Source organism: Marmota marmota, unplaced genomic scaffold, assembly GCF_001458135.2.
Source record: "Marmota marmota marmota unplaced genomic scaffold, marMar, whole genome shotgun sequence".
Lineage (NCBI taxonomy): Eukaryota > Metazoa > Chordata > Mammalia > Rodentia > Sciuridae > Marmota > Marmota marmota.
In genome coordinates, this window is record NW_025999927.1 from 2,421,361 (window position 1) to 2,444,281 (window position 22,921).

Sequence of the window (22,921 nt, forward strand, 5' to 3'; positions counted from 1 at the left end):
GTGGTTCTGGCTGGGAGCAGATATCCAGAGGGAGAGCCTCACGGCAGCCAGGCACTAAGCAACAAGGTGGAATTCCTGAGCACAGAACTGGGACAGACTCGCCCTTTCCCTGCTTCAGAAGGTCAAGGGTACCCACGAGGCCCAGGTTCGGTAGGGGAGGCCACACTCTGAGTTCAGATTGTTGGGCCTGTTCTCCTGCCTCTAGTTGATCACGGTTGGCACCCTCACCCCAGCATAGTCTCATCCCTGCGTGTCCCATGTCCCCTGTGGTAGCCTATCCCCTCCTGTGGGAGAAGTGCCTCCTGGTGGGGTAGCATTTGCCAGTCCTGCTGGAGCACATGCATCCGGCATCTTCTGGACTTCTCCTTTGCTGTGTGGCAGGGTTGGGTAGTTGCAGGAGAATCTGAACCTAAAATATAGCATTTTAAAATGGGCACTGGGGGCTGTGACTGTGGCTCGGAGGTAGAGTGCTTATCTGGCATGCTTGAGGCCTTGGGGTCCAGCCCCAGCATCACAGAAGAGGCTAGAGGCCCACATTCCAGGTGCAGGTGTCTCTGAGTCAGCTACATTTTAATCTGTAACTTTGGAATCATGAGAAGCTTTTGAAGAATTTTAAGCAGGGGACTGCCACGGTCAGTCATGCATTTTAAAAAGTGCATCTAGCCGCTGTGAGCTGGACTCAGCCCAAGAGGGTGGGAAGAGGAGAGAAGGCACTGTGCAGCCCAGATGCAGCCTGAGTGCACACATGGTGGTCGTGGGGAGGGACAGCGAGCAGGTCATGAGCACCAGCACCTGCTGCCGTTAGGGCTGGTGGTGGGCACTCTTCACTTTTTCAGGCTCAATTTTCCATCACAGTCCTGTGAATTAGGAATAATGTTTTTTTTCCCAACAATTTTTATAAGTGAATGTAGTGAGACTTAAAGAAGTTACTTTCCCAGAATTCACCTGGCTAGTAAGGGGTAGAATTGGGACACCAAGTTTGCTAACTCTAGAACCTGGATGTAAATTCTCTTCTGTAAGAATATGCAACAGAATTTATAATGTAATAATACGTAATAAATATAATAGAATTTTGTGCTTCATGGATGTGTAGGGTCAGGAAGAAGAAAGTATCAAAACAACCTGAGATTTTGAGTTTGAGTGATTATATAGATGCCTTGCCTTCCGAATTCTAACCCCACTTCATCTCAAATAATAGGTCGTCTACTAAAGTTCTTTAAGGATCGTTTCCAAAAATGTGAATTATGCCCCTCTTGCAAATATGAAATGAACATGTCCCAAAGATTTTACTTTTTTATTTTTGTTGTTATTTTAGCAAAATAACAACAACAAAACACACAGATAAAGCTGGTTCAGTGGAATTCGAGCAGCGGGGTCTTCATGGGCAGTGCGAGGCAGGGTGTCAGGAGTGGATGGAGCAGAGCCCAGACCCCACCAGAGCCCAGTGTAGCAGCAGGCCAGAACCTGGGGGGTGTCTTTTATGCTCTTAGGAACTGTTTGTGTCTTCACCAGACAAAACCTGCACATTCACGCCCACCTCTGCCCAGCCGTAAAAAACAGCCCTGTGAGCGGGAGATCAGATAAGCAAAGGTTCGTCTCAGCACCTCCCAGAAAGATGCCCGAGAGTTCCTTTCCCTGTGCCCCCAGGTTTGCTGGTTCTCCCCTTCAGCCTCCCTGCCCTCTGGCCATGTTGCTCTGTCATCAGAGTCCCTCAGTTGGGGCTTCGCTCTGCCCCATCCAGCCAGGCGAGGACAGCCTGGAGAGTGTTTGTAGAGTGCGCCTCTGTCTCACTCACCACAGGGTCCTGTGAAGTGCTTGGTGCCCTTCAGGGGGTGAGGGGACGGGCTCTGAGCAGTCCTCCCTGCTCTCGGTGCATGGTTTGCCAGTGATGGGCCTGGCCTCCTGCTTCACCTTTGTGTTTAACCGTCTTCAACTGCACGCAGGTGACACTTGCCAGTGGATCAAGAGCTGTGTAATGACCCAGGAGCATTTCCCTGCGTGTCATTGTACGTGACACAGAACCTGTCAGTCATTCTCTGGAACCCAAGTTGAGGACAGATAAACCAAAATGAGAGACAGACTCTGAAATAGCCTTGCTCAGTGCTTGCTTACAGCAGTGTGTGCTTTTATTGCTGTGCACAGAGGACGTGTGGATGAAAATAACGTAACATTGTGAAATCTTGGTTCTTTGATTTGTATCCAACAGATTTCCAGCACAAGATAACCGTGCAGGCCTCACCCAGCCTGGACAAGCGCAGGAGTCCGGACAGCAGGAGCCGCAGCCCGCCCAGCAGCCCCGCCATGCTGCCCCGGCTGCGGGCCATCCAGCGTGAGCGCCCCTCCCGTCGCTCCTCTCTTCACCCTGTCCTTTGCTTGCCTTGGATTCAGACCAAGCAGACGTGTTTTTACAGCAGGCCGCGGGCTGCTGATGTGAACAGGTGCAGCAACTATCTGGAAAACACGCTAAGGCCTCAGGCTCCTAAGGCCAGTTTACTTCTGCTCACGACCACAGGTGACCTGTGGATTCTGTGCAGTGTGACGTGGGCAGGCTCAAGTGGAAGGTGAAGCCCTTGCTCTTGAGACATTTTGTTAATGTCCACGTGCAAAATTAACACCAGCTTGTTAAGCCATACATTGCTAAGTTTTTGGATATTTCATAGTTGTAAACTGTCATGCCTTTGTTTTATTTGTTTATTTTATTATTATTATTTTATGCAGTGCCTCACACGTGCTAGGCAAGCATTCTGCCACTGAACTACAGCGTCAGCCTCTTTCGCTTGTTTTTTAAGGGAAATTTAGTCTACTTTAGGTTTTGGCCAACCGAATGCTTCAAAGTACTGCCCGGGTTGTGGTTTTAGAGACAGTGTTCCCTGGAGGAGCTCTGGTCTGCACGAGCTTCTTTGTGCGCTGAGAGTTACGTTTAGACCCTGGGTCGCAGTTGGTGGAGTGGGATGAAGAAGATCATTGATTTATTTTTTCCCGAAGGCAAGTCCTCAGAGACCCCACGAGCAGACTTGGTGAGGACAGAGTGGGTGATGAGAGTGTCAGTGGACTAAGGCCGTTACCACTCAGCTCATCCATTCACAGCTTCTCTCCTTTGTCCACTAAGCTCCGTCCTCTTGACTTATCCTCCTTATTTGGGGAGAAAAAAAGTCCATAAGAAAATTTCCAGCTCTGAACTCTATTTTTTTTTTTCCTTTTTATTAATGAAAACCCTGGTGAGCGGTGGGGATTTTAATTTCTTGGTAAGCTCCTGGACTGTCTCCTCACAGTGCCATCGTTTTTCTGTAAATGGTTTGTTCTTCTGAGAAGGCTTCTTTTTTTTTTTTTTTTTTTTTTTTTTGATAAGGATCTTTCTTTAAAGCTGTGTTTTATACCTTGCCTGGCCTGGGCAGTCAGGGCTTAACTGTAGGAAGGAGAAGGTCATTGGCCCTCCTCCTCTGCCCTCTGCCCTCTCCTCCTCCTCCACCCTTGGGAGCGCCCACTCTCGGACATGGGGAAGTGGCACTGGGCAGCCTGACAGCACCCAAAATTTGTCCTGGATGAAGGAGATACTTTAGGGATTTCAAACAACTTCCTTCCTGTACAGTGGGCACAAGGCCAACTCAGAGTGGGCACCCCCAGTGCTCAGTCTTAGCGACGAGCCGTTCTGATCCCAGGATTCCTAGCAGGACCGACTCTAGTGGGGGACATGGGCCAAGGTCCTCCCAGCTCAGCATGGCCATCTTCGTCCAGCCTCGGCTGCTGCACAGCCGCTCTTGTTGTCTATGTCCCTGCCCCAGCCCGGCTCCCCAGAGGTCCTGTGTTCTCACAGTGTTTGGCATGGAGGGCAGTAGGGCGTAGGTGGACTTTGGCACAGACTCTCAGGGGCTGGACCCCAGGCTTGGCCCTGCCCCTGAGACGTGGATCGAGTTCCCTTAACTCCTCAGCCCTGCGATGCTGTTCTGTGAGCTGAGGGTGACGGTGGCCTGGGAATCCCTGGTGCGCAGAGGCTCCATGTGTGCCGAGCATTGCCCTCCCATCTTGCTTCCTGCTGCCCTGTCACCACCCCCAGGGCTCTTCCTGGCTTGCCCTGCTCCTCTGTCCGGAGTCTGCCTTTCCCAGCCTTGGCCTGTATTCACTGTGGAAATCCGGCCTCTGGTAGGTGTTTGGGGTACGGATAGGCACACCCGGCCGAGGGGCCTGGGCTGCCTCTGCCTGCAGAGGGTCAACAATGTCCTCTGGCTCTGTTTCCCTGGACACGTGGGTGGACTTGAGTGAGAAACATTCGTTGTGCAAGAGCCACTAAGCACTTATTTTGCCAGCAGGAGTCTGAAGCAGAAGGAAAGGTGTTACAGTGGGAAGTAGCAGGGGCATGGGGTCAGATCACCACGCCAGCAAGAGAGAGCTCCAACCCAGACGCGTCTTAAGGGACACCCAGGGAAAGGGCCTCAGTGTAGGCTCGACATGGGCACAAAGGCAGTTTTCCGGCACGGTGCAGAGAATGGTCGCTGGCAAGCTGCACCAGTGATTGTGCAGAATGTCTCCTTCCTCACTGTCACCCCCGCTGGCTCCCCTGGTGACCGGCATTGCCATGTGAGACCATGTTAGGGCCTGCTTCACTTTGAGAATGAGAAACACTAAGATTCGCTCATTCTGGAGATATCAGCTTTCAGGGTGCAGACTCAGGTCGAAGGCTCAAAGCCAGGACAGAATGCACCTGCCCCCTGTCGGACAGTCAGAGCTTCCTGACTGTGGTGCCTGCTGCCCTGTCCACCCTTGGCCTGTGTCCCGGTGACAGTATCAGGAGGGATGGTAAACTTTAAGCCTGAGTCTTTCCAAGAAGTGGCTGTAAGCTGGAGATGCCAGGAGCGCCCTTGACTCCCCGCCTCGCTCATCAACCTGCAGGATAAACATAAACCTAGGTAGCTCTGCTGACTGAGGCAGAGATACCACACCCAAACCTCCAATAGCAGAGACCTGGGGGCCTGTCTGATGGCAGTAGCAACCCGTGTCCCCCGGCACCTGCTGTATTTAAGCTATATTTTAGGGGCTCCGTGCTGAGTTAACCCACTTAATGCTTAGCCCAGTCCCTGGGTGGGTGCCGGTGCCATCCCCAGCTGAGGTGCAGGCAGGACCTGACCTAAGTAGGTAGTGTCGAAGCAAGCCTCTATTCAGACCACAGAGCTCAATAAAGGCTTATTTTTGGGGGACTGGGAATTGGACCCAGCGGCCCTTAGCCTCTGAGCCACATCTCCAGCCCTTTTTGTATGTTTCATTTACAGACAGGATCTTGCTAAGTTGCCTAGGGCCTCACCAAGTTGCTGAGGCTGGCGTTGAACTCAACAATCCTCTTGCCTCAGCCTCCCGAGCCCTAGCCACTGGGATTACACCATGCCCAGCTCAGAAAATGTTTAGACAGGGAAAAAACAGGAGTGCATCAAGAGAGGAAGGAGAGGGGGATGGGAGGAGGAGGAGGACAAGAAACCAAGGACTGTCAGGCTCTCTGCAGTTGTGTTGTTGAGATAAACTGGGGTCTGGCCTCCTGACTGCCGCAGCCAGTCCTTCCTCCCCTGTTCTGTGAAGATTCCTCCTGAGAGCAGTGAGCGCCTGTTCCAGAGCGTTAGACAGGTGTGTGCGTGTGCATCAGCACATGTGTATGTGCACATGTTTTAAAATTTGGAAAAGAATGGAAACATAGAAGCCACAAATCGTCACACCCAATGCCTCTGGTTTTTAAACACCCCCCCAGGAAGCGGCCCGGCCCTGTGCTGCGGGCAGCCTCCCCCCAGAGGCGAGCCCCAGCAGGAGCTTGCTATATTCACCCCCCACAGCGTGTACACGCGTGTGTGGTGTGTGATGCTGTGTGTGAGCGTGGGGTCGTGGCGTCCGTCCCTCTCTCCACGGCCCAGGACTTCCTGCAGGTGCCCTTCCTGCTCGGCTGCTGGACATGCCTGGTGTTTCAGGGCTGCTTTTCTCCCTGGGGCTGATCATTTCCCCAGTGGTTTCCAAATCCTCCGAAGGCAGGGGCCCAGGAGGAAGCAGATCAGCAAAGTAGGGGCACCAGCCTGCTCAGACCTGCGGGGCGAGAGTAAAGGCAGGACAGGGACCTTGAGTATTTCCAGATTATCCAGGGCACCTGTAGCCAACCCTATTGCTCCTGAAAAATCAGGTTAAGCTACAATTTTAAAGCATGTGTTTGTGTTTCAAGCTTAAAACTTAGATTTTTTTCCCCAACATTAGGGTACTGAGTTTATTTTAAGTTAAATGTTCAGTCTGGTTCCTGCTTCAGAAGTTAAAATGCACACCTCGCTGTCTCAGAACATCAGATGGATAAATCCAATCTCTGCTGTTAATTTCCATCAAATTTTCCATTAATTCTGCCCACTTGCCTTGCTGTTTTTCTGATTAGAAAAGTGGATTTCCATTGGTCTGGATAAGATGTATCTGCCCTTCCTTGTTTTCGCATTTTGAGTCAGGAGGTCTCGTGGCTGACGGGTTGTGCATGTGGCTTTAAGCCATGGTCGCTAATGATGATGCTCTTTGTTTAGTGACTTCGAAGGAGAGCAATAAAACGTGGGGGAGGAACGCAGCCTTTCAGCAAGGAGAATTTGGAGATATTGGAAGGAATTTCAAGAGAAAGGGTTGTACGTGGGGACCAAACTCAGTTCAAATGCAAGAAAGAGCCGATATCAGAGAGAGGTAGGTGTGTGGGGGTTCGGGGTATACGCTCTGAGGGCTGCGGCCGGGCCAGCCCAGGCTGTTGGCTGGACTCGGCTTCCAGAAAGCAGCCAGCATGAGAGCCGCTGGCTTTATTAAGTGAAGACTCAGTTCACTGGCTAAAAGTTCCTGACATGTTTCTGTCTTGTCTTAAGGTCCGTGTACTTAGTTAGCTTTTGTTCAAAGCTCAAGGGTGAAATGCACTTCCTCTGCACCTTTGAAGCTTTGGCTGAAGCGTAGGTACCCAAACCTGGTGTGTCCTGCGGTCCTGTTACGTGACACACAGTCTGTCTCTTGCAGGATCAGGCCTCTCTCGGATGGAAACAGCCCTTGGTCGTTTCACTTAATAAAAAGTCAGAAATCCACGCCATTGGCTTCGTTATTTGTGGACCAGCCAGGTAATGGTATTGCTGGGAGTGGTTAGCTTGGGTTTCGACCCCATGGGGGGCTTTTCCTACCCAGTCCTTATGACGAAGTCAGTAGGCTCCAGTTGGAATTTGGGGAATTTATAATTCCTAATCTTTACCGGAAAATTCGCTGACACGCTTTATACTACATAGACCCAATTTATTTAGGATAGGAGGTAGCAAAATGAACGCATCGATCTGACAGTTCTGTTGAGAGGAAGAGCTGACACGAGGCTGAAGAGACGGGAATCATTGAAAAGCCTCAAGGGCACTAGTTAGCAGAGAAGAGTTTGGCCTCCGCACTTGACAGCGTCAGGAGGCTCAAGGTTCTGAGTGTGATGGAGACATGAACAGTGTTTCTCTGGTGTCTTCTGGGTGATTTGTGGGCTCAATTTCCCATGCCCGTTTCTCTTCCTGGAGGGTTCTGCATCCAGGCGGGGCGAGGGAAGCTGTGCTGGAGGCAGGGCCTCCAGTGGAGGAGAGGAGGACACCCGCGTCCCGGGTCGTCCAGCTTATAAAGCACACTGCAGGTGCCGGAGGAGGAGGTGCTGGAGAAGCTAGAGGCTGTGTCACGGAGGCTTCAGGAGCAAGATGGCAGGGTTTTCCATTGGATCAGCCACTGGTGAGCACATGTGTGGTGGGAGTACTAGCCTCCTCTGCAGCTAGTGTAAGTTCTAGGGATCTCTAGGCTCCCAGGCCTTTGGGGGTGTCATCCCCTACTGCTGTGGCCCCAAGCTTTAACTTGGGCCCACCCCCAGGGCTCTGCTTCACTGGTCTGGGATGGGCCAGGAATTTGCCTGTCCTCAATTCCTAGGGGCTGCTGGGGTCCAGGGGACACATTGAGAACCACTGGCCTCTATGTGACGCTCTTCTTTATTATTATTATTATTTTTATTTTTTATTTGTAGATACACCTGACCGTAGGATATATTTTGACATATTATGCACACATAGAATAGGTGTAACTTGTTCCAAGTATGGTCCTGTTGTTGTGGTTGTGTATGTTGTGGGGTTACATTGGTTGTGTGTTCATACATAAGGAGACCCAAGATGTGCGATCCATGTTCTCTTTTCTGTTCCCATCCCCTCTCCCTTCCCATCATTCCCTTTGTCTAGTCCAATGAACTTCTCATCTTCCCCTCCCTTGTTGTGAGTTGGCATCCACATATCAGAGAACAGTCTGCCTTGGGTGTGGGGGCCTAGCTTATTTCACTAAGCATGATAGTCTCCGGTACTATCTGTTTACGGGCTGATGCCATAATTTCATTCTTTATGGCTGAATAATATTCCAGTGTGTATGAGTGTCACATTTTCTTTATCCATTCATCTGTTGTAGAGCACCTAGGTTGGTTCCATGGCTTGGCTCTTGTGAACTGAGCTGCTGTGAATATTGAAACGTCTGTGCGTGCAATGGTCTCGCCCACAAGACGTATTGTAGATGCGGGTCTTCGTGTTTATACGGGGCATGAGGAAGCAGGAGTATTCTGCGTGTGCACGTGTGTGCGTTTTGTAGCTCCAAGACTTTCTTTCCAGGAGGTGTCTGTCACGATGCTGGGGAGGGAGGCTTTCTGGAGGGTAGGGAATAGCAGGGGCTGTCCTTCTGGCCCATCTCTGGGGAGCTGAGCTGCAGGACCTGGAGTCTGTCCTTAGAGTGCTAGATGGGTCCCGGCCCTCCGGAAGGACTCTGTGTGCCTTGGGTTAGGATGTTTACCGGGAGGTTTGAGCTCTGCTTTACGTCACAGTTTCACTGATCTCTGCTGCAAGACGGTGCCACATTGTCAGTGTTTGTGCTTTTGTTTAGGGTCCTGTGAGGAGCCAGCCCCTTCCCCTGGCGGGTCCGAACGCAGAAGACCAAAGCCAGTGAAGGTGCCCGGACAGGCCTGCGTTGACCTGCCTCTTTGGAAAGATGGTCAGAAAGAGAAGCTGGCGGAGGCTGAGAGCCAAGAGGAGGGGCCCCCGGCCAGCCCTGCCACGGGCTCCTCTCGGGTGATGCCTGTGGCCAGCCTGCAGGGACCACCCCAGAGAAGGAAAACAGACACGGCCTTGTACAGGTGCACGGCGTTGCTGGCCTCGGTGGCTTTGGGGCTGGATGTCAGGGACCTTGGCAGAGCGCAGGCTGCTGAAGAACCGCTGCCCAGGGAGGAGAAGAAGAAGCGAGAGGGGCCCCTGCAGTGGGCCACCAGGTCCCGCACGAGTGCCAGCCCACCCTCGAGGCTGCCGAGCCCCTCCGCCTCGCTGCCAGGCGCTCCCGGCCCTCCCTCCACACCCTCTCTGGCCACCAGGTGCTGGCTGCAGACAGACGGCCGTGAGCCACCCGAGGGCAGCATGCGTGTCCCTGGGGACCCCGAGGTGCCTGCTCCGGATTTCTGTCCCTCCACTCTGGGCTGCAGCTGTGAGCCCAGCCCTGTGCCAAGGACTGAGGCTGGTCACACTGGGCTGCATGGCGCTCCTCCTCTCTGGGAGCAGGCACGTGGGGACGCGCCTCGTTCCCCAGAAGACAGAGCACGGCATAGCGGACGACCTGCATCTGGGGAGAGAGTTTCTCCGACCCCAAGTAGGTTGCCTTAGTTGGGGACCAGCGCAAAGCTCCATGGAGAGGTGGCTCTGTCTGCTCTGCTTTTCCCCTGGAGATTGCGTTTAGTAATTGACTGCTTTTACGTGGACCTCTGCATTTGTCCTTCTCTTTCATTTGATTTACTCTAATGAGAGTTTGGGTTCTGGGGAGATGTCCTTAAATTCAGTGACCGAGGACAGAACGTAGGCAGGGAAGGCGAGCCGCTGGCGTTAGTGCAGATGACAGCCGGGGACACAGCGGGACCAGAGCTGGTGACAGCTGCTGCGTCCTGCGTCGGGGCTGCCCTGCTCTGTTCCTGCTGGGGGGAGGGCGGCGGGCACCTCCATATGCCAGGGCTGGGTGACGAGGCACAGGCCGCAAGCACACCCAGGAGGTCGTGTGCCCGCAGTGGCTGGGTTGGTCCTGCATAGCTGCCTCCTGCTGCATCCGTTGACTTCGCCCAGTGCTCCCATGCGGCTGCCACCACCCAGGAGTCCTTGTCCTACCTTCTTCCCCCGCCAGGACACTAATCACATGGGATGGGGCCCACCCTGGTGGCCTTGTTGTGACTTCATCATCTCTGTAGAGACCCTGTCCACCCTCAGAGTCGGGGATGCAGTGTGTGGATTTTAGGGGACGTTCTGCCGTGTAGCAGGGCACCCAGTGGCACACAGTGCACCACAGGCCGCCGTGAGGCCTGCGCCCAGGTGTGGATGCTGCCGAAGGAAAGTTGATTTCCACAGGTTTTCCTGGTCCACTGAACAAGGTACAGAGGTGTCTCTGACATCGCAGTGGCACTTGCAGATGACAAAGCCTCTGACCCAAGTGGCTTCACCTTGAGGGGACTCTGTGGACATGGGGTCATCACAGAGGCAGGGGTCAGAATTCGTGGGAAAGCAGTGGTGCCTGGGACCCTGTAGCCACCAGGGATCCAGCCCTGGGTCCCCTGCTGCACTATGCCTGCCCCCCTGTCCTGTCCGCCTGTGAAACTTGACTAGTGCTCACATGATCAGATGGTGTGGGTTTGAGCAGAGGGGCGGTCCCCTCTGAGACCCCTGGGGGTGGTCCTCTCTGGTACTGACCTTTGAGGACACTGGTTATTTGGGAAGAGCAGGTAACTTAGAGGCACAGGACTGAGGTCAAGGTTCAGTTAAGCGTCTGCATGTGGCAGCTGTGATCCTGGGAAAACCGTGGCCCATGTCCTCGTTTGGAAGCCTTCAACACCCCGTAGTGTCAGTTAGTGCGGAAACTGGGCTCAAGCTTGCTGTGTGACAGTGGGCAAGTCACCTGACCATCCTGGGTCTGCTTCCCTTCAGTCAAATGGGATTGATTATTGTTCATTGGCATCCATGAGCTCCTACTGAGCCATGAATTGGTCTGCAAGTCAGTGGGTGCTGGTCTTAATGGATGCACAAGTCAGGATCCCAGCACAGTGACCCTATGAGAAGCCATCCTTGGTCTTGCTGGAAGCCAGTCACCTGGTGCTTCAGTACCAACAAGAGAAGAGGGACCTGACCACCTTCCTACTCTTGTCAGTTTTTCCAAATCCCAACCTAAAACTGAAGTTTAACGATGTCACCCATCGTTTCTGAACGTCCCACATTTATTCCAGTTTCCTGCATTTTGAAATCCACCCTGTTCAGAAACGCTGTGGCAGTGGCCGCTGGCTAGAGCACCTCATGGTTCCTCTGCTCCTTTACATGCAGGATTTCCATGCGTTGGTGCTCTTCCTAATTTTGGGGTACTTTCTCCCCAAAAGGAATTGCATCCTGACGTGTGGAGCATGATCGTGGAGGGTCTGCACGGAGGGTCTGTGTGCTGCTGTCTGCTCTTGGTTGTGCTGAAGCTCCTGGCGGGGGGTGTTCAGGTGAATGGTCATGATTTCTTTGAGCGTGGCTGTCTCTGTCTTTCTAATCGCCTGTGTCTTGGCTCTCCTCACCGGCAGGTGCTCCTGGGGCCTCTGAACTGCCACCTCCGGCCTCCCCTGGCCCTGCTTGCGACTCACAAAGCGACGTCCCTCCTGAGCAGCAGCCAGCTGTCATGGTCATGCCTTGGCCGCCCCCTGCTTCCTCAAGAAGCCCATCCAATGTGCCACAGGCTGTCCCACCGAGGGCAGGGTCCCTTCCTGCGTGGGTGGTTGATGGTGGCCACACAGGACCAGGCCCCACCTGCCTTCTTGGTGCCCAGGACAAAACTAGGTTCCAGGCACCGTCCTTGCTGGACGGCGATGTGGAAGGGCCAACCAGGGAGGGCATAGTGCCCCTGTGCGGTTTTCAGAGTGCGGCTCGCCCATCGGCCATCTGTGCCCTGGAGAGGAAGTTTCTGACCTAGTGCCACTGCTGTTCTGGCATTTGCCCCCAAGACCTCGCCTGCACCTTTAGTGTGTATCCAGCTGCTGTCCTCGAAGCTGTGGCCTGGAGACTCTGTGACAGAATCACAGCTGGAACGTGCTGGTGCTCGAGTGAGGCTAGCCTGTGGACGGTCCTCTGAGGCGGCCTCTGCCCTCTTCAGCAGCTGTGGATGGGTGTCCAGGAGCAGCAACCTTTTCGTTCTCCAGTGGAGTGTTGAAAACACCAGTCACACGTGCCCACTGTGCTCACAGACATCACCTGTTACAAACATTCATGTCACCGGGCTTCACGTTTCTTGGTTAGCCCAGGGTCATCCCAGCCCAAGCACCCTAACCCCTGCCAACGCAGGAGGGATGGTGGTGCTGGAATGTGAGCCCTGTGTCCTCACTCCACCTGGTGCTTACACGGATGATCTTATAGTCATAAAATCAACCACCGGGTTACAGGGTCAGGAATGGCTCAGCAGGAGCTCCTGGATTTGCCTAAGTTTCTCATCCCTTCTGTCCCTGGATTGTGTCATGTAGAAGACAGACAGTAGATATTAAAGTCTTTTCATACAATGAAAAACTAAATTATAGACATTGCTTGGTATTTTATTTTTATTTATTTATTTTTTAAATATCTTCATTTTTATTTATTTATTCATTTTTTTTATGTGGTGCTGGGGATCGAACCCAGGGCCTCACGCGTTCAAGGCAAGTGCTCTATCACTGAGCTACAACCCCAGCCCCTGGTATTTCATTTTAAATTGTGCTTCAGTCAAGGGACAACCTTTCAGGGGCTCATCCGCCCCAGGGTAGGGCCAGTGGAGGAAGCTGGGAGCTCCATTCAAAGCCACTCTGCAGGAAAATTTGAAGCCATTATTTCTTCAAATATTTTTCCCAGCTACGTTTTCTCTCTCATGTTTAGGCCCAGCATTTCTTGGGAACTGTCTTCCTGTTCATTCATTCATTCTTTTCCCATAATCTTTATTGATCTTTCTTCAAATACCCTTTCTTTCCCCTGGAGACAGGTCTCACTACATTGCCCAGACTGGCTTTGAATTCCTGGGCACACAAGCCGTCCATCCAGGTCTCTGAAGCTTCTTTAGTTCAAATTTACTGTCCAGCCCTGTGGTCAGATGTTCATTTTGACTAGTCTGTTTTCCACTCCATGACTTCATTTTCCATAATGTTTACCTCTCTGTTGATGTTCTTTATTTGATGAGGTGGCAACATCTGCCTTCCTTTGCCTCTTTAAAAACATTTCCCTTTCATTCACTGAACACATTTACAACAGCAGTCTCAAAGGCTTTGTGAAGCCCGAAACTTGGGTCCTTTCTTAGGCCATTTCTGTTTCTCTGGTGCATGGGTCATGTTTCCCTGTTTCTTTGTGTTTCGTGCTTTTGGACGCTGGATATTTAAGGTGCTGTGTTGCAGCAGCTGTGCACACTAGTGTCCCTCACCGCCCCCTCCAGTTCCCATTTTGCTGTATCTGCTTGTTTGTTGGGCTATCTGCTAGTCTGCCGTGGTGGAGCCTGTTTCCTCCATGGTGTGAGGCCTTTGTGTCACCCTCCCTCAGCAGGCTCTGACTTGGCCATGCATACTAGGTCTGGGATGACATGGTGTAATGTGGTTCTTCTTTCCTGGTCTTGCTATGTTGCCCAGGTTGGCCTTGAGCTGTGTGCTCAAGTGATCCTCCTGCCTCAACCTGGCTAGTCAGCTGAGACCACAGGTGCATGCCATCACATCTGGCTCCTTGCTTCTTAGTTCACATTTACCCTCAAGTCTCTCCAATCAAGTTCATCTGTTAATCATGTGCTTCCTTGGCTTCACACCCCTGGTCAGCCTCTAGTAGTTGCTGGGTAATTGTCCTGTTATTTTCTTTATGTCCTGGGGCACAAGGTGCTCACAGCCTGTTCCAGTTCATTTCAGGCAGATGTAGTTTGGGGGCCAGGATTTCAGGAGGACCCTGCTGAGCTGTCCCTGCTGATACTGCCTGATAAGCCCACAGGCCTGGTTTAGGTCGTTGCTTTCAATGTAGAGGAGCCCTGGTCTTGAGAGTGCTCATAGGCAACATTGCGAGCCCTGGGTGTCCTAAGGGCCGTTCCATAACCACTTGTAGAATGATTAGTGAATTCTTCTTATTTCACAGATGAAGAAACTCCATCTCAGGGAGGTCAGATAAAAGTGCTGGATTTGAATCCAGCCTGCTTCTAACCCTCTAATCTGTTTAAATCCTTTTTCTTTTTGAATTTTTTTTCTTATAGTTGGACACATATCTTTGTTTATTTATTTTTATGTGGTGCTGAGGATCGAACCCAGAGCTAGGCAAGCACTCTACTGCTGAGCCACAACCCCATCCCCATTTAATTCATTTTAAAGCACAGGGGAAAAGTTTGCTAGATATTAGTTGGTTTTCAATAAATGCTATTGCTAATGTGCTCATTAAAGAGCAGTTAAGAAAATAGTGTAGACTACAACTGGGATGTGGAGGACTTTGGGAGTGCCAGCCTAAGCTTTGGCACTGTATTTTGCATTAAAAAGGAGCAATTACAGGTTTTAATTTGGAGTACCTATTACATTCTCCAGCAAACAACAAAATGAGATACGTGTTTATAGAGGAGAATAGGTATGTTATAGAGAATAGAATGTCTATAGATACATGTCTAGGAAACTGGCTCAGGCGACTGTGGAAGTGCCAGGTGTGAGGTTGGCAGGGCAGGCAGTTGGGCTGCAGACCCAGGGAGGAACGGATGTCACAGCTCCAGTCCAAAGGCCTTGTGGTCTGGTGCACACCTGTAATCCCAGCAGCTCAGGAGGCTGAGGCAGGAGGATCATGAGTTCAAAGCCAGCATCCACAACTTAGCAAGGCCCTGTCTCAATGAAATAGAAAAGGGCTGGGGATATAGCTCAGTGGTTAAGTGCCCCTGGGTTCAATCTCTGATACAAGGGGGGGGGAAAAAAAGGATTCATGTGGAGACCTTGAAGTCTAAGGTCAAGGTGTCAGCAGGGTTGGTTCCTCTCGAGGCCTCTTTTCAGCTTGCAAATTCTCCCTGTGTCCCTACCTGAGCCCTCTGTGTGTCTGTGTCCAAATGTCCTCACCTTTCCAGGACATCAGCATGCCAAATGAGAGTCTGCTGTGGCCTTTTGTTAGCTTGCTCACCTCTGTAAAGAGCCCTCTCTAGCCACTCCTCTGCATCTGCTGTAGTCATCCCTCAGCATCTGCTGTGGGGACACAAGAGGGCTGTGCTCAACTTGGCAGGGATTGTAGAGCAGATCAGACAGGGAGGAGGATGGTCCCTGAGGACGGGATACCACCAGCTGTCACAGCAGGAAGGTAGGGAAGGGTCCTCTACAAGAGGACATCACAGAGGGAAAGAGCAGGGCTTGGTCGGGAGACCTGGGAGACCGTGGCCACACAACGGGTATGAGGGAGAGCCAGGACCTGGCTTTGGAAGGCTCTTTGGGGTTCTGAAGGATGACAAATTCCAGAGACACCCATAGGATCTCTGAGAAAAAGTAACAAGAGCCGGAAGGTGGGTGTGCAAAGGGGGAGGGACAAGTGGCCCAGGGGAAGACCCAGGGAGCGGAAGTCAGGGACAATCGCACAGCACTCTCAACCCCAGGTGAGCACCTCTGAGTGGCCATTCTCAAAGCCATGGGCTCTCCTCGCCTCTAACCAGACATGGGAAGGGAATCCGACGTTCATGCGTTTTACTAACAGCCATGGCCATGCTGAGTGGAACCTGCCTACAGAACCCAGGCGGGCGACATCAACCCAGAACCATGACTCAGGCCACGTCACCGCATCTCCCCCCTGCACCCACCATGTTTGAAGCCACCCATTCCTAAAACCAGAGAGTAGGAATGATGTGTTTGATGCTGTCCCCCTGGCCATGCTGACTGGTCTGCAGGGCCCGGCAGCCGTCTGACCTCTTGCTGCTCCTGCAGATGGCCAGGAAACCCCTGCCAGTAGTGCAGGGTCCTTCTCCTCCTGGTTTGGACCCAGCCCAGCAGGATTGGCTTGAGCAGGGAGAGCCCCATGGCACGGCTGTAGGTAGAGCCAAAGCCCAGGCTCTTGACAAGGACCCCCAGGCACAACCCTCATACCACAGAGATGGTGGACACTTCCTCGTGGACACTTCCCTGCCTGAGTCTGTATGGAAATGTATTACTTATTTGAAAAAGAGATTCTAGGATAGCCCAAAATGTGACCTGGTGACCCCTGGCTGTGTCAGAACTGAGGGATAGTTAAAGGGATCTGTCCTGTTGCTTAACAGGTGTTAAACTTTTAGTACGCCACGCCCTCTTCTCTAAACAGGCATTCATAGGTACGATGGTTCCAGCCCTGGAGGTGGGAGTAACCCACCCTCATCTTCCCCCCAGCTCTGGGCTCTGCCTGCTCCAGAACTGGAGGTTTCCGTTGGGTTTCCACGTACTGGCCGCCAGATGGCGCCATGTGCACGTCATTTCACACGCAAAGAGGCCCCAGAAAGATTGTAAAATCTGGCAAATTTCACACCTTGGAAGAAAAGGCATAACGGTAGATGTGATTTGGGAAGAGGAGGGGAAACAGAAAATGTTTTTTCTATAATGGTCACATAGCAACAAGGAGATCTTAATACATAGATCTGTTCCAAACAGACAAGGAAAACACAACCCCCAACACACTCACAGTGCACTTAAACACAACCCGTGAACTTACACCTACAACACACACATGCTTAAGTTCATAACATACATGTTAACACACATCACACCCAGAACAGAAAACAGCACACACCACACCAGGGCTGGAAAGTGAGGGTGCAACCTACAGGGATGACATTGAGGGGTCCTCACCAGTGATGTGCCCAGGCCTCCAGTCATCAGTGCTGACTTACAGGAAGTACAGAGAGGAATCAAAGCAGCATTTGAGATTTACCAAGATAACAGAAGAGTGACAGAATTGAAGGGTTACATTTATATTCAACATGCTTTATATTAATCAGTCTCCATTGAACCACTGGGGCAGGCCAGGTCCTCTATGGTGGAGGAGGAGGCAGGAGGACTCAACCCACTCCTCAACTCCGCCCCTTCCCCACCTTCCCTCCTTCCCTCCTAAAATCACTTAGTGGCTGCCTGTTGTGACCAGGGCCTGCCTGACCCATGCTGCACCAGGGCTCTACTGTTCAGCTCCATCCCCAGTCCTTTTTAATTGATTTTGACACTGGGTCACAGTAAGTAACTCAGAGTGGCCTCCAAGTGGGGCTCCTAGTTGCCTCAGCCTCCAGAGTAGCTGGCAGGACAGGTGTGCACCACCTTACCTGGCTGCATATATGTGCTCTGTGTGTGTGTGTGTGTGTTACTCTGCGTGTGTGTACGTGAGTTTGTCACTGTGTGTGTGCTTGTCACTCTGTACGTGTGTGTGTGAGTTTGTCACTCTGTGTGTGTGTTTGTGCATGCTTGTCACTCTGTACATGTGTGTGAGTTTGTCACTATGAGTTTGTGTGTGTTGTTCTGAGTGTGTGTATGTACGCGGTGCTGGGGAACACGCCAGGGCCTTGTGTGCACCACACAAGCTCTGTTCTGAAGGCCCACATCCCCTCCATGATGTCAGAACCTCGTGGCCTGAAAACCTGCTTCAGGCCCCACCTCTCCATACTGTGGCACTGGGGTCAAGCTTTCAAATGGGGCATGGGAGGAGCGCACACTCTCAAACCACAGCACCAGAGAAATGAGGGCCGAAGGCCTTGGGGCCCCTCATGTGGGGACTCCTTTGGGTTGATCTGAAGGACACTGGACAGGGACTCACCACTGGATGGAGACAAGAGAGAGCTCTGGCAAAGGCAAATTCATGATAACTGTAAAAACTAGCACTGCTGGGGCTGGCGTGGTGGCTCAGTGGTAGAGCACCTGCCTAGCATGTGCTAGGTGCTGGGTTCCATTCTCAGCACCGCATATAAATAAATAAAATAAAGTTTCATTGTCAACTAAAAAAAAAAAGAAAGAAAGAAACTGGCACGGCTTTGGTGTCCCCACGTTTAAGGAAGCGAATGCAGGCAGCCCATCCCTCCAATTGTTAGTGGACGTTACTGAACACAGGCACACACGTGGGCCACTGGGTCACCAGGAACTGATGGGGGGGTGGGGTGGAGCTGCCTAGCAGCTGTGATCAGTTTCGCTTGAGTTTCACTTGGTGCGTCTCCATTCATGCCAACGTTCGTGTAACCTGACAAAGGCTGCTCGCTCGGCTCCTTAGTGTAATCGCCCTGTGATTCCCTCCATGTCATGTGGGATTTCATGTTTGTAAAACCAAAGCCCGGCACTACCTTTCTTCTTTTAAGGTCAGGAGCGGTACTGGCTGTATGCGTGTTAATTGTATTTTGGGATGCCTATCCCTGGGGTGGACTGTAATCAAACCCTTAAGGTAGTGGAGGTCTATGATCACACTCCCTTCAAATCAAAAGTAATTGAGAGGTGCAGGGGTTATATAAGTCACCTTTTAGTTGTGGCATTTTGTTCATGACCCTTCCTACTCTGCACTTTGAAGGGGAAGTTTGAGCAGAATAACATTATTGGTGTTTTTTGTGTGAACATTCCAAGAGAAATGGCTCTCAAACATGGAAAACGGCAAAATCGCACCCCGGGGAAGACTCCCACTCGCATTAGGGCTTGCACTTCCCAGCTTGCTCTTCTTGCCTCAGCAGGTAGGTAGAGGGGCAGAAGAGAGGCTTCTGACGGCAGTCCATCCCCAAAGCCTCCCCGCCCAGCAGCGTGCCCCCGGGGACATCCGTGTGGTCTCCCTCTGTCTATCCTCACACTTTTCACATTGCACCCCGCATGCTGAAGGATCTTCTCTCAGTTCCTGCAGGTATTCCGTGTCCAGATCTAGATCCAATGCCAGAGTGTCATGTGCCCTGTGCTTACTCAGCGGTGTCCTTAAGTGAGCTTTAGAAACCCCAAAGGCCTCATTTTCTTAATCTACGAAACAACAACAACAAAAAGTCCGTGGCCTACATAGTAGAAGAGGATGGGTCAGCAAATGCATGCAAAGCCGCATGTGGCTCCTGACCTGTAATGGACCCTGGTGAGATGTGTCATGACCATCGCTGGCTGTTTTTCTGCGGACGTCAGATCTTGCCATCAGGCGGACTGCCGTGCATGGGGAGTTCTTGGTCACGGGTGCGCTAGTTCTCAAAACCTATTTGAAACATCTCTCTGTAAGGCTCAGAAGGAACCACACCTGACTTTCTGGGCACCGACTTCTTGGAGTGTGTGATTTCATGAAGCGCCCACTGTGTCTCTTCTGTATCACTGTAGCACACCTGAATGTGTGTTAAATGCCAGTCAGGCCAGGGGGGGCACAGCGTGGGGTGGACTGACCACAAGTGGTCAAGGTCCACCCCCTGGCTCCGTTCTCGAGTGTTTCCTTTGTTCACCTTTGCCCAAGTCCTTCCTGGTCTTTCCTGCACCTTACTTTGTCGGCCAAAACATTGTTCCAGTCTTGCTATGAATTCTCTGTACTGTTCAAGTACAGGGACTCAAGCAGCTCAAATCAATTGCCTGGATAAAGCAATAGTAGTGGAAAGTTCTCTGGTGGTGACTAACCATGCACAACTGAAGTCGGGTTTTCTCCCAGCGGAGAGCCTTTTAAACTTCTATAGCACGTAGGCGAAGGCTGTGCACAAAAGTGATTATTTTTCTTTGAATTTCAAAACCTAATTCATCATCTGAAAATTGCCAGGAACATTTTGTGACTTATGAAAGCCTCCTTTGCCAGTAAGTTCACGTAGGAGGCAGTGTCCTAGCACTTCCTAAAAACACCACTGCCAGAGACATTTCCTGCTGGAGCTGATTGGCTGCTGGCATGGTGCACACCCGGGCATCTCCTCAGAGCGAGGCCATCAGCCAGGGGATCCAGCTGTGTCTTTGACGGCTCTTGAGGAACCTGGGGAGGCTCTGGGCGTCATATGCAAGGTCGCGTTATTTCATTATGTTTTATACATCGTCTCCAGGGCTTTTAGCAGGAGGAATAGGTCACAGGTCAGCGATTGCGTGGTCTTAGCATCTGTCGGGGGTAGGCCTTCTCCCCTCTTCAAGGGAAGTCAGAGTTGGTGTGAAGAATAAGATGGTGGTAGCCATATGAGTTTCATGACGGGCTTTTGAAACTGGGTAAATTGAATAGGAGTCTTTTCATTTCTTCCATGGTGATCTTTTTTGTATTGTAAGTCACTGAGCATTAGTCCAGAAGTAAATTCTTGTAACTCATGATTCTTAACTGGAACTGCAGCTCCCAAAACGTGCCCAGTGTCCCCCACCTGGTACTTGAATCCTCATGCATCATGCTCCCCTCCAGTGGGGCGGTCCTAGTGACTGGCTTCTGTTAAACATGTCACGGGTGGTTGGATTTTACCTCTGGGATTAGATGACAGATGACTGTCTCATCTTGCTCCCTCTCTTGCCTCGGCTAAAAGCCAGCTGCTGGGCTCTGAGCTGTCCTGTGGTCAGCAAACAGGATGGGGAACTGAGGAAGGCTTCCAGTCAACAGCCCGTGAGGGACTGAGCCCAGAGGAGCTGTGTGGAGTGAGCACAGAGGGTAAGCTGTGCCAGCTCCAGCACCCCAGCCACCCTGCGGCCCACCTCGTCATCACAGTGTCTACCATGCGAAGGATGTTCAAATGGCCTGGGGCCCTCCTGATGGTGCTGCGATGGAAGGCAGAGGTTGGGAAACCCTGGGATAGAAATGTGGCAGGCCACAGGCCAGACCGTGAATCCAGAGTCCATGTGCATGGAAGCATGTCTCCGCCCTTCTAGTGAGTTCCATGCACCCCTCTTTCCATGAACACCACGCTGTTATTGCTGTGGTTCGTATGTCTGGTACTGTAAGAGTTGTAACAGTTCTTTGTCAGTATTTTTTCGTAATTCCTGACTCTTGACATGTCCACATAGACACTAGTTTACACACACACCCACACACACACACAGTGGGGTCTGGTAGAACTGGGATTGCCTTGACTCTGCATCAATATGGGAACAGCTGCCATCGTCACCACACTGGGTCTCCTGACCCCTAAACGTAGGGATCACCTGTATTCATTCTCGTTTTCCTTAATGTCTACCAATAATGTTTTATAGTTTTCACTGTTGAGATTATACATATCCTTCATTAAACATATCCTTAGTATTTGATGGTTGTTGGCATTATTATTGCTTCTCTATATTGAATAAGTGTATAGTGACTTATTTAAACAGTTCACGAGCTCTCTTCTTTATCTGTAGGTCTTTGGGTGTCCCACGAGCTCTAGGGGGCAGCCCTTTTCCTTCCCCACACTTCTGCCGTGTGTTTCCATTGCCTTGTTCAACTGGTGAGAACTCCAGCACAAAGCCGGATGTCCAGGTGGCCAGTCCTGCTGCTGACCTCAGGCAAAGCTTCCAGAGTCTCCTCTTCACACGTGGCCTTCCCTGGACGTTTTTGTTGCTGCCCTTTATTAGCTTGGGAAATTGCTTTTGTTACTTGGTTAAGAGTTTGATTCACAAACAGGTATTATAGTCTATCAAAAGTTTTTTCTTCATCTATTAAGATAATTGCATGATTTTCTTCCTTTTTTATGTGAATATGAGGATTGCATCAACGGATTTTTTAAGTATGATTCAAAGTTCGCCATCCTGGAATAGACCTTCTTGGTCATAATGCATTATTCTCCGTATTCATCACTGGATCTCACTAGCTTCTAATTTGTTTAGAATTCTTGCAACAATGCCAATAAGAGCATTTGGCATGAATTTTATTTTCAAGTTCTTGTTCAGTTTTTGAAATTCTCACTTTTCTTGTTTTCTCCATAAGACTTTTGATGTGCCATTGTCAGAAGCAGGAAGCCGGGGCTCTGGGGTCTCACATCTTCCAATGAATCAAGTGTGATTCAGCAGCTGGGAGATATAGACACCCCCACTCATCCTCAGGTGGGTCTCTTCGTCCTGCTGGTCCTCGTTTAAAGGTGGGTTTTGTGGCATAACTTTCCATCTTCCATCTCAGAAAATAGCTCCATTATTGAGGTGTCATTTTTATTCTAATAATTTTATTTTAATTTGCTTTTTACCACTGTGCTTCTAAACTGCCTGGTTCCCAGACATTTATCAAAGGCGCCTGCCACAATAAAAGGCCCGGGGCCTGGCTTTGTCCTCCTCTTGATTTTATAATACTGAAAACACTCCCTACTGAGAAGCTTAGCATTCAGTGACGTCACTGGAGCAGAGTCCAGAAGACCAAGGGGGAAGGAAACCCAGGGAGGAGCAGGCTCCTCAGGGAAGCCACCGCTGAGGCGCTGGAAGGCTGGTGGCACAGACCGAGCAGGCTGCTGTCCGGCTCCTGGCAGATGCTCCAGAGGTGCTGTTGCTTTATACCCAGGTCCACCGACTGAATTCCACTATAAATATTTTGGAACAAGAATTTTCTCATGCAGCACAACATATCAAAACCCAAATTTTAGCTGAGAATCAAGATATTATGGTACTGTTGTTCCAACCCCTGTTTTCTCTTCCTTTAATTATGCAGTGAGAGCATGCTTCCTTCACCAGGAGCAGAAGACTGCCAGAGTCCAAAGGACACCAGCATCGATTCCAACGACCTATGCTCACCTGTGTCCCTGTGGGCCAGGTGCAATGACAATGGCCTCTTTGTCAGTGCAGACTGTGGTCTCTCCAGTCACCTGCATAACCTTTATCAAGTGGCTTAAGATTGCCTGAAAGCTGCTGTCCACGTCTCGTTCAGGTGACATCGGTTCAGTGCCAAGACTACGCAGGCGGGAATCACTCCCTGTGGTTTGAAAAAGAAAATGGATGTAGCAGATGGCTGGGGGCCAAACTGGGTGTCCAGTCAAAGGACTTCACCCATTAATTAACTCTCTCAGCAGAAGAAATCCTGCAGCTCCCGCTGCACCCCTCAGCAGA

At 51.2% G+C, this 22,921-nt stretch overlaps 1 protein-coding gene across 1 annotated transcript in view; it reads left to right on the forward strand.

Moving 5' to 3' along the window:
• The window catches only part of Map3k21 (mitogen-activated protein kinase kinase kinase 21), a gene marked incomplete at its 5' end in the record, with an annotated part of 37,196 nt that extends 24,613 nt beyond the window's left edge, over window positions 1–12,583 (forward strand). Inside the window, 5 exons of the mRNA XM_015504367.2 lie at window positions 2,207–2,329; window positions 6,531–6,681; window positions 7,000–7,097; window positions 8,908–9,660; window positions 11,606–12,583. Of these exons, the coding sequence (XP_015359853.1) occupies window positions 2,207–2,329; window positions 6,531–6,681; window positions 7,000–7,097; window positions 8,908–9,660; window positions 11,606–11,991 (1,511 nt within the window). The remainder of the gene's footprint in view (window positions 1–2,206; window positions 2,330–6,530; window positions 6,682–6,999; window positions 7,098–8,907; window positions 9,661–11,605) is intronic.
• Window positions 12,584–22,921: the final 10,338 nt, after the last annotated feature.